The sequence below is a fragment of the Symphalangus syndactylus genome, chromosome 4 (assembly GCF_028878055.3).
Source record: "Symphalangus syndactylus isolate Jambi chromosome 4, NHGRI_mSymSyn1-v2.1_pri, whole genome shotgun sequence".
Lineage (NCBI taxonomy): Eukaryota > Metazoa > Chordata > Mammalia > Primates > Hylobatidae > Symphalangus > Symphalangus syndactylus.
In genome coordinates this window covers 97544271-97559338 of record NC_072426.2, presented here as the reverse complement: position 1 = coordinate 97559338, position 15068 = coordinate 97544271, and the positions used below count along the sequence as shown (strand labels likewise).

The 15068-nt window shown below is 44.8% G+C and overlaps 1 protein-coding gene across 1 annotated transcript in view; it reads left to right on the top strand.

The window, feature by feature from the left end:
- The window catches only part of LRMDA (leucine rich melanocyte differentiation associated), a 1130865-nt gene that overhangs the window by 626819 nt on the left and 488978 nt on the right, over nt 1–15068 (top strand). The window contains exons 4-5 of the mRNA XM_063637625.1: nt 1043–1182; nt 12498–12615. Coding sequence (XP_063493695.1) covers nt 1043–1182; nt 12498–12615 — 258 coding nt within the window. The remainder of the gene's footprint in view (nt 1–1042; nt 1183–12497; nt 12616–15068) is intronic.

The window sequence follows — 15068 nt, the reverse complement described above, 5'->3', positions numbered from 1 at the left end:
CCGACTTGGTTAACTCCTCTCTCATGTGTCTCTCGAAGTCACGGCCTAACCAGGCATGCCTATCTAATCATCACCTTACCTAGGCTCAGCTTGTCTGTGTGTGGCTTAAGCCAGGAGTTAGTATGGGGACTAAGTTGTCATTAAACCCTTTCCAGTACCTGTGATTCTGTGAATCTATGGTTCTTGCCTTATTTGGTTTGGCTGTGATTGGACAGTGGGTCCCACTGGAGGATGGCTCCTGGAATAATCTCCCCCATCATGCCCCCTTCTGACTTTTCTCTTTCATTCTCTAATTCCCTCACTAACAGAGAAAGAATATATTTTAATGAGGCCTTCTGAAATAATTTCTGGGTTTCTTTTTCTGTTTTTTTGTTTTGTTTTGTTTTTTTTCTTTTGAGACAGAGTCTCGCTCTGTCACCTGGACATGATCTCTACTCACTGCAACCTCCACCTCCCAGGTTCAAGCAATTCTCCTGCCTCAGCCTCCCAAGTAGCTGGGATTACAGGCTCCCGCCATCATGCCCAGCTCATTTTTGTATTTTTAGTAGAGACGGGTTTCACCATGTTGGCCAGGCTGGTCTCGAACTCCTGACCTCAAATGATCTGCCTACCAGGGCCTCCCAACATACTGGAATTACAGGTGTGGGCCACCATGCCCAGCCCTTGTTTTCATTACTAGAAATGAATTAAGTTTTATGGTTTTGCATATTGTAAAAATATTTTACTCTATGGAGTCTTCCCTTTTAGTGTGTTTTAGAAACAGAACTATAGAGGAAAGAAAAGTATAATGAGACAATCAAGTTTATTTATTCTTCCTCAAATGATCTGGATTTAGTCTTACCTGCCTAGTGAAAGTTGGGCTGTGTTCTCAACAGTGGGAGTGAAAAAGTAGCAATACCATATACCCATAGCCGAATTGATTTCAGCCCCCACCCTGAGGTCTCACAGGAGCAGACTGGACTCGTCATCGCCTGTCAGTCATGGCCTATGCTCCTTGCTAAGCCTTTTGTCTTCCTGGACCAAGATCCTTAACCTTTGTCACATCACTGATTTGGAGTACCTGCTGGATCACTTGGCAGAAGTGACACCAGCTCTGGAGTATCTCAGTCTGCTGGGCAACGTGGCCTGTCCCAACGAGCTGATCAGCTTGGAAAAGGATGAGGAAGACTACAAGAGATACAGGTGAGTGTCCAGGGGTTGGAGCATGGTGGGAAAAGGGAAAAAGAGAAGCTTTAGGGGATGATATTATACTCTGGGGTGCATAGTAGATGTTTGGTACATATCAGTGGGCTTTTCCTGTGACAATGTTAAACTTTTACCTTTTGGTAACCTATAGCCATTGTCTCTCTTGGTTGAGGTCACAAAAGCTAAGAAAGATGAAAAGTTATTGCCTTGTCTACTCTTTTTGTGAAGTGCCAGATATTAAGTATTTTAGGTTTTCCAAGTTACATGGACTTGACACAATTACTCAGCTCTGCTTTCATAATGCAGAAGTAGTCATACGTAATTTGTGAACAAATGGGCATGGCTTTGTTCCAGTAAAGCTTTATTTACAAAACAGATGGCAGGCCAGATTTGACCCATGGGCTGTAACTTGCTGACCCCTGCTCTGTGTTGTGGTCTGTCTCAGAGTCATCTTGGAGAGATAGATGACTTCCCACCAAAATTTAGGGAGCTCATAGACAATCTCAAGAGGAAGTCCACAGGCCCATACCTCTCCACCATAGAGCTATGCCGTGGTGCCCACCAGCCATGTGCTTTGATGGGCTCCAAGTAGAAATGCTTTTCATTCGTCTATCTACTTCTCAACCATGTGCTTTAAAAGCCCTGATCCAAAGTCATTTAGAGAGTCTTTTTGGTCTTACCCATTTTACCAAAGTCACTTAATTTTCCTTCTTCATTTAAAATTGTCTGTGTTCTCATTGTTGATTGTTGTTTTGTAAATGCTTTAATGACCTTTTCATGGACCTCTCTCCCATTATGACATAAGCTCTCATTAAACACCCCATCTGAATCACTCTTAAAAATAACTTAATAAATTTTGTATATGTATATATGCATATATACATATACGTCTGTGTCTATATGTATACGTATGTGTACACACACATTCATGCATTTGTTCATTTATTCATTCATTCATGGGCCCAAGAAGCTATGTGTGAAGCCAACCATATAGGTACGTTTTTGTTATTTTTTTCTAGAATGAAGGAGGTAGAGAGGGATTGGTCTCAAGTACAGGGCTTACGAGGTTGCAAAAGGAAAAGAAAAGCTAAGAAAAATTTTTTTCTTTTCTTTTTTTTGTGTATCATCAGCTCTCAAATAATTACTATTTGTTTTTTCTATTGTAACTGGTCACATTAGCAAAAGTACTAAGATCAAGGTATATGGGGTCAGATCAGAAGATCTGATGTGGAGTCCAGCTTTGCCAGTGGGACTTTTAAAATGGGAGGACAGTCTATATCAGTATTCTATAATCAAGGATCTGCCTCTGAGTCATCCAAGGCATTCTGATGCAGTTGGTGGCAGTTACAACACAACAGTCCATAGGTGTTTCTGATGTCCAGTTGGCTTTAGAACTCGGACACTCAGCTCCCAACAAGTTCAATTTCTTCCTTTACTGTCTCACACCATTTTATAGATTCTGTCTTGTGTATTTCTCTCACTTCTTCATATATTTTCACATCTGGAGAATGGCTTCCAGTGGGTAGGAGCTGAGTTGTCTTGACTCTTGAAGCCTCATCAATGCCTAAAGTAGTGCTGGATATGAAAAAAGGGCTTGGCACCTTTTTTTTTTTTTTTTTCTGGAGGTGGCTTGAAACCACCTTTCCTTCTCAGGAACTAGGATCTTATAGGGAGATGCAGGGATCTTTGGCCATCTCAGGTGCCCACTGCCCATTTGGAATCAGATCCATGTGGATGTCAACAAATGCAGCTAATAAGCAAAGGACTATGATTCAAGCTCAATCCAAGTGCTGGTTGTGGGTCATGAATCTTTAGGGAGGGCTGGATTCTACAAGTGTGATCTATCTCATGGGCTAGCCTGGGCACCCTCCAAGCCCATCCTCCCCACTCCAGTTCTGTTCCCTTGGAAGGAGTTGAGGGGTGGGGCTAGGGAGGTGGCTTGTGAGTGCACATATGACAAAGTTGCCATGAGAGGCTAGATTCTAGAGGTCATACAAAGCCAAAATCATAACTAGTCAAAATTAACTTAGAAAATTTACATTATCCACAATGATGGCAAGATGCTTGCACTCCGAGAGAATCAGGGACTAAGAACAGCACAAGGAACAGTAAATATGTTCCCATGTAGTTACACATTCACTGCACAGCAACTCGTTGAAGAGTGGAATGGTAGGCTGATTCTCTAGCACATTTAAATTTTTTATTCATTTAATCTCTTTATTTGGTACTGTTGGTTTGATGAGCGCTCACACTTGTATATGGAAGAGATAGATATGTGTTTGATATAGTTCCATTCTATGGTCTGTAAGCAGATCCGCTTTGTCCTTCCTCGAGTTTGTGCTCCATTTGCCACTGAGAAATTTTATGGTTTTGCAATATGACTTTTGATTCTGGAGTTCCTGTGGCATTTGTGTTTATACAAAGCAATGCAGCTGCCTTTTTTTTCTTTTGGTAAAACATTTTCCTGGACCTTCATCCACAAAACATGAGGTTTACCTTCCTTCTAGCTGTTACCCAGAGCCTCTATGTAAATTTATGTGACATTTTCACTAGAAAATTGCTTAAAAATGAATAATATTTCTACAGTTTACTGTTTTTCACTTTAAGTACATTTTCTGGCAATATGTCTTCTATTAATCATTTAAGCAATACTAGGAGCCTTAAAGGAGTATATTCAGAAGCAAGAACCCATGGTTCATTTAGTGCTGTCTGAAAAAATTTCTTATTGATTGGCATCCTCTGTGGTTATGTGATGTAATATTTATAATATGTCACCCAGCCATACATCAAAACAAGTGTGTCTGTTGTTTCATTTCCATAGGAGATGTTGATTTCAAAGAGGTCAGCCCAGTTTTTAGGTCACATTGTGGCCAACCACTGGACCAGAAATGGGAAGTGACTCGATTTATGTAGTTATTGGAAATGGCATCACAGAGCTTGAGTTTCTGTGGAGTCTTTCCTCCCCTCCTCCCACATTCACCCCTTTCACTTCCTCACTTACCCCCTGTGCACCCAGTTGGATTTTCTTGGCACACATCCCCACCATAAAACAGGCTCATTAAACTTATATGTGAGCATGAACATACTACCAAGTTGTTGAGTAGCACCCTGGCCCCACTGGGGCAGGAGCAGAACCGTGCCTGGGGTTTCTCTTTGCCATTCATCATAGTTCATGGCTGAGAAATGTCCATGGCCCTGTTATTATAGGAGCTTAAACCTGTCTGTGATTTTCAGTGTGTACACACCATGCTGCTATTTTGAGATGAATGTTGAATGGAGGTGAATGTGATAATCAGCAGCCTCCAGGATTGGGGCAGGAAGAGAACAGAAGTGCAAGGCTTGGCCGGAGAGACCACCATGCTACTGAGAAACCACTTTAGTGCCCCTTGTGGATTTCAACGCTAGCCAAAATAACAAATCAATATAGGAAAGTTGGGTGCCCAGAATTGTCTATTTCTTGTCTTCCCTTGCCATCTCTTTTTTTGTTTTTGCTACAGAAAGAACAATGGACTGAAGGTTAACAGTAGACAAGTCTGGACCTCACGTTTCAAATAAGGGAGTTGGTCTCATGGTCTTTTAGCTCTTCCTCTGTCACTGAACCCTTGTCGTTCATCCCCTCCTGCCACTCCAGTCTCTGGTTGGCCTTGCTTTCCTCCCTCCTCCCTGTAGGGCTTTCTGTATTCCTTACAACTTTCAATTATTTAAAACATGACACCCTTTCTTTGTTCCCCTGCATGGAGCAGCCCTGGGGCCTGCCCAGTGTCTGCAGCACTCAGCCAAAGGGAAGGAGGGAGGGACCCTCCGCCGTCTGGTCGCTCTGGGCTGCCACCATTTTCCAGACGAATAGGAGCTGTAAAACTTGTGGCTTACATAACCCAGTGAGCATTCTCCAGCTAATCTACAATCTGGGCTTTGAAGATCACAAGAAAGCAAAGGTCACAACCCAGAGATCAAAGTGACAGAAGCCCACAGAGTAATTGCCGGTTACCCTCTGTAGAGGGCCTTGGTCTGTCCTGCGGGTGTATTGTTTGCACGGAGACTTCAAACATGCTGCCGGTGAACTGTGAGGAAAATCAGCTGGCCTTTGCCAGTTGTCAGGCATTCATGAATGCTGTAGGTGAGCTCACCTCGGCTCATTAGAGTGAGATCATTGTCATCTCTCTGAGCATCTGCAGGTATTCCACTCACACTGTTTGTTCATTACTCTGTGGTCTTTATTGACTTTCTCACAGTCGTCATTTACTTGGAGGTGTTGGGGGTGGTTATTTAAGGAAATTGGAATAACAAGAAAGGATGACATGGACATTTTTATTGTAAGTCAACTTTGAGCCACATAGGGTTCAAGCAAGGTAACATTTGAAGGAGGCTTAGACATCATTTGGCCCATCCCCTTCACAGCATAGATAGAAAAACTGAGGCTCAGAAAGGCAGCAGAGACTGAACCAAGATCACAGGGCAAGATACACTCAGAGTCAGGCCTCTTTCCCTATGCTAATAGTCCCCAAGCTTTTTGTTACAAAAACTTCCCCTCCTTTTATTTTTCTCCCCAACACTTTAAAAACTTTGTTCTCTCAAATAGGCTGCACTGAAGCCATTGCTAACTTTATTAGTATTATGAAACAGATACATTCAGCAGTTGATCAGGGCTTCTGTTCAGCATGAGGTAACCAATGTTATTAAATGGAGTTAATGTAATCTAGTTAACAGTGAGGAAGCATGATGTTTTGTTGACGGACTCATCTATTCCGTCAAGCTTTGTGAAAGATTGAGAATGGCTCACAGATCACCCATTGCTGCCTTCAGGGGTCCCAGGTAGGGCATCAGTAGCTTGTACCATGTCTCCCTGCCTCCAAAGGATGGAAGCAAGAAGGCAGCAAGAAATAATGCAAAGAAGCATGGACTGCTGTAAATGGAAGAAAATTTGAAAAACAAAACAAAACTCCAATGACCCCATGCCCAGTTCCCTCAAGAATTGGAAACTTGGTACTTCTTGAATAGAGTGTCAGAGAAAGAAACATGGCAGCCAACCCCATTCGCAGACCATGGAGGCCCATCTGAGCTTTTCTGTGGTTGTACAGTGTTCCTGAGGAGCAGCCATTGCCCTGGGGGAAGCAGCCATTGCCCTGGGGATAAGAGTTACAGGCAGGGGGAAAGAACATCCTCCTCTCTGTCTCAGGTCTGGATGAAAAATGCCTGAGTGTCGGGACTAGAGCAGAGAAAATTGATTTTGGAAAGAAAGAAAAAAAAAGTATTTCTCCTGTTCCTTTTCTCCTGCTAGCAGTTTTAGCTCTCTCCTTAGAGGAGTCCTTTAAGCAAATGGAACATTCTATGTGAAAAGAAAGAGGACCTGAAAAGCTTGATGTGCTGGTCTCTCAGTTTTAGGAAATCTGTTTCCAGACAGAGACAAATGGGTCTTTAAGCACCTTCCCAGGATCCCTGCTCTCCTCTTGATAACCCCACCTTCTTTATCTCAGCCAAGAGCGCCTCTGACTCTCACCCCCACCCCTCACCACCCCCAGCCCTGGGGGCTTTCCCCCAGCCACCTTGAGAAGGTCAGGAAAATTGGAGTTGCCCTCTGGAGCTAGGGACGTGAGACTTAGAACTTAGACAGATCTCTTTTCATTAAGCAGTGCCCTGGCTTAACAAGCAGTTTTATAAATCTGAAGCTGTCTCCGGGTGTCACAGGATTTATAGACGGGGGTTTCTGCCATAAAGTGGTTTATGATGGCTGCCTTCTGTGTTATTAGTAGCTGTCTCTTCCTTCAACCATTGCTGTTTGATAATAGCCTTAAAACACCCAGAATTACTTACCTGCAAACCCCATTCCCGATAGCCCCTGTTGACAGTCTGAATAAGTTTAGTGCCCTTTTGTTGCACTTTACCTTCAAAACAAACTGATTGAACCATCAATAGCTCGTGGAAGCTGACAGAGGGATGTCATCTGGACTAGCCCTTGTGATTGCAGGTTATCTGGGGGAGTTAACCTTCCCGCATTGTTAACTGAAATGTTTTATGTACTATGCAACTTTAGGATACGGCTGTGATAACCCCAGTAACTAAGTAATACATCACAGTAAAGAGATTTTGGTGCAACAAATAATCCAGGATTAAATTTACAAGGGTTGAATTGATATTGTAAAAGCCTTTATTCTGTGGCTTCGGGAATCCTCTCTTGTATTTTTATGGCAAACTTGTATTACACTCAGGATTGCAGCTGTGCCTTTTGACACCCTGACATGACCTAGAACAAAGGGAAATAGATCTCCCAGGACCACGAAAGGACAGGCAAGCAGGAAGCCCACTGACTTATCACTTGGCAATAATGTTTGGAGCCAGTTCCAAGCCACCAAGGGGCAAGACGATCTGGCAGATATGGCCACTGGCTGGGCTCTGTGCACTGCAGGCATCAGGGCAGGGCAGCCCTTAACAGAACTGGAAGGAGACTCTTTGCTGCCTCACCACCCTCCTAATTTCGAAGCTATTATTCCACATGGTGTTATTTTCACGAGGACATTGGTTCTCAGCAGGACCAGCAGCATCAGCATCACCTGAGGACATATTAGAAATGTAAATTTCAGGCCCAGTTCCAGAAATACTGAATCAGAAACTCTGGGGATGGGGCCCTGCCATCTGTGTGTTGGGAAGTCTCCAGGAAATGCTGATGCCCACTGAAGTTTGAGAACCATTGTGCAAGAATAGAAGCTCACCGAAAGAGCACAGATCTTCTGTATAGCTTTTATCTCCTCATGTTGGTACTTGACTCAGGTCCTGACACAGTAGCTGTTCCATAATTACTTGTTGAACGAGTGAATGTATGAGTAAGTAAATGAAAGAAGACATCTCTACGGAGGAACTTTGGACCCTGGGCTGAATCTCAGATGGAAGTATTTGGGGCAAGTCGTCCTAGTGTCCCTCAGACCTCTCCAAGCAGCAACCACTTGGAAACCCAGGCTGGCCCACGGGACGGGTGCCAAATCATCCCTCATTTCAGGGAGTGACTGGCAGCCTGTGTCATGGGCTGTCTCTTCGATTGTATAAGAAGAGTGATCTGAAAACAGCAGCTCTTTGTCATCTAAAATTTTTAACTAGCTTAAAAGCCAGCACCTCTCTCTCTTTCTCCTTTGATTTCAGGGCTGTGATCCAAAGTGAGGCAAAATGACAATGTGAGGTCTGTTGTCATCGTGGTTCCTGCCAGCCCCGTGAAGGCATCTTTCACTCCATCGTTAAACATTGGCTGATTTTCTAATACTGATGTTTTCTTCACCTGAATATTCATCTTTTCCCACCCTACACTTAGTGGGTGTCTTTACTCCCTGCGCATCACTCCTGACATATTGTTTCTGTCTGTACATGTCTTTATTTGAAAGAGTCTGTTGTCATCAAGACTTTTCTGCTACAAGCAGAAGATGGAAGTTTTCTCTGACATTGACTGAGGCCGGTGGGAGCTCTACTGGAGGATAGAAAAGATATTTGGTGGTGGCTCATGCCTGTAATTCCAGCAGGTGGATCACTTGAGGTCAGGAGTTTGAGTCCAGCCTGGCCAACATGGTGAAACGCCGTCTCTACTAAAAATACAAAAATTAGCCAGGAGTGGCCGCACACACATGTAGTCCCAGCTACTCAGGAGGCTGAGACAGGGGAATTGCTTGAACCTGGGAGGCAGAGGTTGCAGTGAGCAGAGATCATGCCACTGCTCTCCAACCTGGACAACAGAGCAAGACTCCATCTCAAAAAAAAAAAAAAAAAAAAGAAAGAAAGAAACAAAGAAGGAAAAGATATTTGGGTGTTTTGTGGCACTTTCTTGATTTTGGGTGAGGTTAGCAGGTATTTGGAGGGAAGGGAGAACCCAGGGTAGGAAAAGGACAATAGATTGAGGCCAGGGAGGAAACAGGAAGTAGCCAGAGTCAAATTTCCAGGACACCAGGCGTGGGGTGGACATTTCTGAAGGAAGAAAAGAATTTCATAATATTTTGACCTTAACAATGAGTCCTGTGAAGGTTATTCCTGCAGACCTCTAAACTATTCTCCCTGGCTTTGGGATGGTCAGCCAAGCCTTTTACCTGGATGAGCATATGCAGGCCACTTGGTGATAATGTCACCAGATCCTTGGGGTGTTGCTTCCTCAGTTGGAAACCTCTGCGACTGGTGGTGCCTTTGCCTGAGTTTTGCTTGGGCCTGCTGGGCTTGTTCCACCTACTCAGCCTGGTGGCCTGCACTTGGCTCGTGCTACCAGTTCAGATCCCATGCCTGCCAAGGGTGAGCCAGGTGTGGCACAGTGAGGGGTACATGAGCAAGCAAGCACAGGGTCTGGCCACTGCACACAGCCAGACATGCTGGCAGCAGCGGGCTGGGCAGCTCTAGGCACTGGCATGGGCACTAGCTCCCTGCGAGGCTGCATCTGGACCAGGCATACCACAACCGGCTTCCACTGCAGGCACTGGGGAACATGGTGGCACCTGGAAGCTTGAAGATGCCAGGAACCACAGAGCCCCAAAGAGGGTGTCACAGCCTTGGCTTGGGGAGCTGTTAGGTCTGGGCTCCCCAAAGGGCCACAGCTCTTCCCTCTGTAACATCACCCACAGTGTGGCGAGCGGGGGGACATGTTTCAGCCCTGTTTGTGTTACAGCTCTTTCAGTGCTGCCATTTGGTGGGTCCCAAGTTCTTGTCCTAGATACAGGAAGAATGAAGCATGCACACAACTGGAGGGTGAGCAAGGCAAAGAGGTGCGTTGTTAAGAAACAGTACACCTCTCGACAACTAAAGTGGGTAGCTCCTTTCTGCAGGCAGGTCATCTCAGTTTCTGTGCAGTCCTCAGCAGAGAGGAGACCCAGAGTGGGTAGCTCCTCTCCACAGGCAGGTTGTTCCATCATCTGCCCAAGTCTGGCTGAGTCTGGGGCTTTTATGGGCATCAGAGGAAAGGAAGTGCATGCTGATTGGTCCCTGGGTGGCCACGGCAGGGTCCAGAAAAAGTACCATAAGTTCTCACTCTGATTTGTGAAACTGGTAGCCCAGCCCCTATGCTTTAGGCTACCCCTGGCCTGATGGTGGGGTTTCACCGGGGACACACCCCTTTCCACCTAGAAGCCTGTCTGCCTCCTGCTGCCAGCCATCAACCTGTCTACAGTGCCCATGGTGCCCAGGCTGTTTGTGCCAAGGGATGCCTGCAGGCCCATGCTGAGCTGTCCTCAGCTGTCCCTTGGCCTCCCTGCTGTGCTCGTCAGCACCCAAAGTCCAGAGGGTGCCGATGTGGCAGGGGACTGGTGTTTCAGTACTGCCCCGAGCATGTACACACTCAGCCGGATTGTGACAGTGCCTGGGCTTGGCCGCAACTTTGCTCCAAAATTGGAGTGGGCATTGGGAGTGGGGAGAGGCCAGGCAATGGGAGCAGGCACTAGCAAGCCTTCCAGCGGAGGGGGGCTTCCCAAACCCCCAAGAGCACAGGGATGCCTGGGTCTGCAGCTGCAGCTGGGCAGCTGCAGTTGCACTGGGAGCAGGAGCTCCTGCCCCACCAACTCAGCAGGGCATGGGGCTCCCACCTGTTCCTGTCTCCTGCCAGCTCCACAGAGCAAGCAGCCCCTACTGCAGCTGGTGTATTTGCAGCAATTGCTCCAGATGGGCTGCTACTGCCACCAATAATGAGACCACCTTATGAATGTGGAAGATGGCCTTGGGAACCCAAGGCTCCAGTGAAGGCAAGCCACACTATTCCAAGTAATATCCTCGTTGAGGAATAGCTAGGTTCTTGGGGTTGCCTTAAGGTGTGGTTCCTTGATGCCCATTTGAGATTTCCTGTTTCTCCTTTTCCATTGAGTTTCCAGTCAGTAGACCTCTTGCTCTGTGCTCCCATAACCTCTCTATGCATAACCTCAATTTTGGCACTTAGCTATGCTTATTCCTAATTTCTCCATGTGAGTGTATAATTTCTGTTACACTGAGAACACCTTTGAGAGTAGGAAGCATGTTGTAATCACATCTGTATCCCTAAGGCCTGGCACATAGTAGATGATCAAGAAATATCTGTGCAACTGAAATAAACTGGTATGTTATTGACTCCATTCTAATGCCAGTTTTCAAGACATGGTGAGAGTGAGCAAATAAATTTGTCCCTGCCTTCAAGAAGCTTACAGTTTGGGTAAGGACATTAATGAACACCAAGAAAATAATTAGAAAACAACAAAATGTTAGACTGTAAGGTGCTGATAGCATATTCTAGGAGTCCTGGGAAGGGAGAAAGCAATGAAGGGTGGAGGTATACAAAAAAACCTTCATAGGGGATGAGGCTTGAAAGATGAATATATGCTGAGGAGGCTGGGTATAGGAAGGAAATCGCAGATTCCCTTGGAGATAATCCATTGCTCTTGACACTAGGTACTCACCTCTTGATAAGCAGAATAGGGTGGAAACAACTCGCTTGTTTGATTGATGGACTATGGAACTTGATGGAAAGCATCTTGGTTAGTGACTGTCCCTGACGAGGGAGAAGTATAGACACATGTCCATACCTGTTATACATTTATTTGTGCATTTATATAACTATACCCTGGCCAAGTGGTTATTCTTGTCAACTCCATATATACCTATTTGAGGACAGTTAATTACACTAGCAGCCATTGGCTTATTTCTGGAGTCCATCTGTATGCCAAGGAATTTTTCCAGGGAAATGGAGAGCACCTAGCATTTGTTGGGCCATTATTATCTCCTAGCAATTAATTCCCCCTATTTCTCCTTGATAATCTTCATAGGTTAGCAAGTGTGGAAATAACCACATGTATTATCGAGGGATGATGTGAACAAAGTTCTTAAGACCCCGGTCTGGTTCCTCAAGGAAGCATTTCTCAGCTACATGTGTTCCTCACTTGTAACCCACAGTCATCCAGGTCATTACAGTCTACGATACAGATGACCCATAGGAATGGCAGTGACGTAAAGGGTACAATCGATTTATAGGTTTATTTTACTGAGAACTCCTATATAGCAAAGAAGCTGAGCCTGTTTTCTAGACTGGAAGGAAGGGAATGCATTGATAGGGTGCTACTGGCTAACCCACGTGTGTGTGTGTGTGTTTACCTTTGAGCCAAGTGTACCATTAGTGTGTGCTTCTAATGTTTAGTTGTGCATCTGTGTAAGATAGAACCATTCTGACTTCTCCAAGGAGCAATTGTTTATTCTTTGTGAAAGAAGAGAGGAGGAGCAGCCAAAGTCTAAGTTCCAGAAGACCGGATGGTGTGGATTCTTGAAGATCAGTCAAGCTGTCTGGATCTCTGAGGCTGCCACTCAAACTTCCTGAGTTGTCTCTGACTCTTGTCTTCCAGATGCTTTGTTCTGTACAAGCTGCCTAAGTTGAAATTTCTGGATGCCCGGAAAGTAACCAGACAAGAACGAGAGGAGGCATTGGTCAGAGGAGGCTTCATGAAGGTGGTGAAGCCCAAGGTGAGCTGCCTACTTGGTGTTCTTCACAAGGGATTTACTTCTCATGGCAGTGCTTACACCCTAGGGCATGCAGAATTTCCTCTGAGTGTTTAGAATGCAGTTGGGGTCTCACGTGAAGGGTCCCTCCATGGATACATTGTTGGCCAAACATGAAATAGGATTAGGTGTAAATTGGATCTTCCTGTTTTACCAATAAAGCAGCACTATGCATAGCCCAATGGTGAAGTTCTGCAGGGGACTGCAGGTCTCCTTCTTGGAGATATTCACTAAGTGGGGCCTCTACAGGTTTGCAGCTGAGAAAGGAGAAAGAGGAAAGCATTGGGCACGGATGGGCTTTTGGGGTAGGTGGGATTCTTCTAGTACTTCAGATGGGGCCTTTCTTGTTTGCCACCAAAGGGAAGCTAGGGAAGAGTGATTTTCTTCCATCACAGGCAAGGGCTCCACAGCTCTCTGAGATATCGTTAGTGTGGAAGGTGATGTTTTCTGACAATGTGCCCCTAGGCTGGCATGTGCCCCCAACATGTATCTCTCCAGAGCTGATTAGAATGGTGTTTACTGACCTTTCCTTTACCAGCTGAGTCTGTAAGTGAATTTGGTGTCATCCTAATGGCAGCTCTGATGAGGCAGTGGAGATTTGGCTTGGGGTCTTGGATTCAGACACAAGGAGATTTTTTAAGGACATGGATGACTGTCTCTTTGGGAGGATTTGGGAGTCCTTCAGTGAAGCCAGAGGCTGGGGAATGGACTCAGTGACCCCTGATGACCTCCTTGGAGAACCGTCATTGCCTTGAGGCTCTGTGGAGCTGTGTGGTCACCTCCCATGAGATTGCAGCTTGTGTGTTGAAAATGTTGGCACTGATATCCTAGAAGTCTAGTTTATCCTCAGCTATTGACTTATAGCACTTTGCACGTGCATTGGAAGTGATTAAAGGGGGGAAAGAAAAAACAAAAACAAAACAGAACAATGAAACATCTTCCATCAAGTTGCTCTGCTGGCAGCAGACCTCAGGCCACTTTCTTTCCCTGAATCCATGAGGTGCAACTTATTTTCCATTATGCTGAATAAAATTGCTGGCAGTTGTGGAAATATATGATATGGAGGGTATATTACTGGCAGATAAATGTATCGTTAGCTCTTTCAGCATGTGGGAAATTAATTGAGTGATTCATTTCGTAGCTATTAAAGTGTTAACAGTGCTCCCTATCGAGGCACAGGTTTGATGTATTGCACACAACTGCCTTTAGTTATTCTAGCTTTTGTAATTTTTCCAAATGAAATAATTTATTTCTTGGCCTTCTTTTTATTTTTTTTTTGGTGAAAACAGTCCAGAGATAGACAGCATGACCAAACCCAGCAAAAGTACAACAAATGCACTCTATAATATCCTAAATATAAATATATATAAATATAAATAACCTGCCCACCCTACATATCTCACCTTCTTGTATACATCTGTATTCATGTGTATACCTGTGTGCAGAGTGGATCAGTATTTCTCCTGCGCTCATTGGCTTTGATGTGGGCAGCTCTACATTGTCACACAAAATCTGAAAGGGTAATAAACGTAGTACCTACCATATCTGGATGGGGCATTCAGTGCATGCCCGCCCCCATTCTTCTAAGGTTCTTGGTGCACAGATCTGCAAGTTTTCACTTCATCCTCTAAAGCAGAAGGAAGGGGTCATTGGCTCACTTTATGGGTGAGGGAACTGAGGGCTGGAGAAGTTAACTGGGCTGCCCCAGGTCACCTGGCTAGTAATTGTGGAGCTGGAGGTTTACCTTGTGTCTGACCACTGGGCCCATGCTCTTCTGTCTCTGCTTTCTCACCCCTGGAGCAGTGAGCTAAATATTTACCCTGTGGATCTCTTTGTTCAAACAAAACCTCCTAAGGTCTAAATGAGGAAAACAGGTAAGAGCAGGACTGTTCTGTTGAGTAGAGGTGGGGGGAATCGAAATCCTTCCTTGCTTTTGAAAGCATCTGAGACTGGCTCCTTAAAATCCAGCATTAGCTGTTTCTGAGTCGTTAGCAACATCAGCAGAAATGCCCTTCAGAGTTCCCAATTAGTTTCTAATCAATTCTAGAATTAGTTCATGTTTGTATGATTGACTCCAATATCCTTACTAACTGTATTAAGCTTTAAAAAGCCTGTTAAGAGTGTAAATTAGTTCAAGCATTGTGAAAAGCAGTATGGCAATTCCTCAGAGAGCTAAAAACAGAACTAACATTCGACCTAGTAATCCTATTACTGGGTATATACTCAAAGGAATATAAATCATTCTATCATAAAGACACATACATGTGGATATTCCCAGCAACACAATTCACAGTAGCAAAGACATGGAATCAACCTAAATGCCCATCAGTGACAGATCGGATAAACAAAATGCGATACGTATACACTATGGAATACTATGCAGCCATACAAAAGAACGAGATCGTATCTTTTGTGGG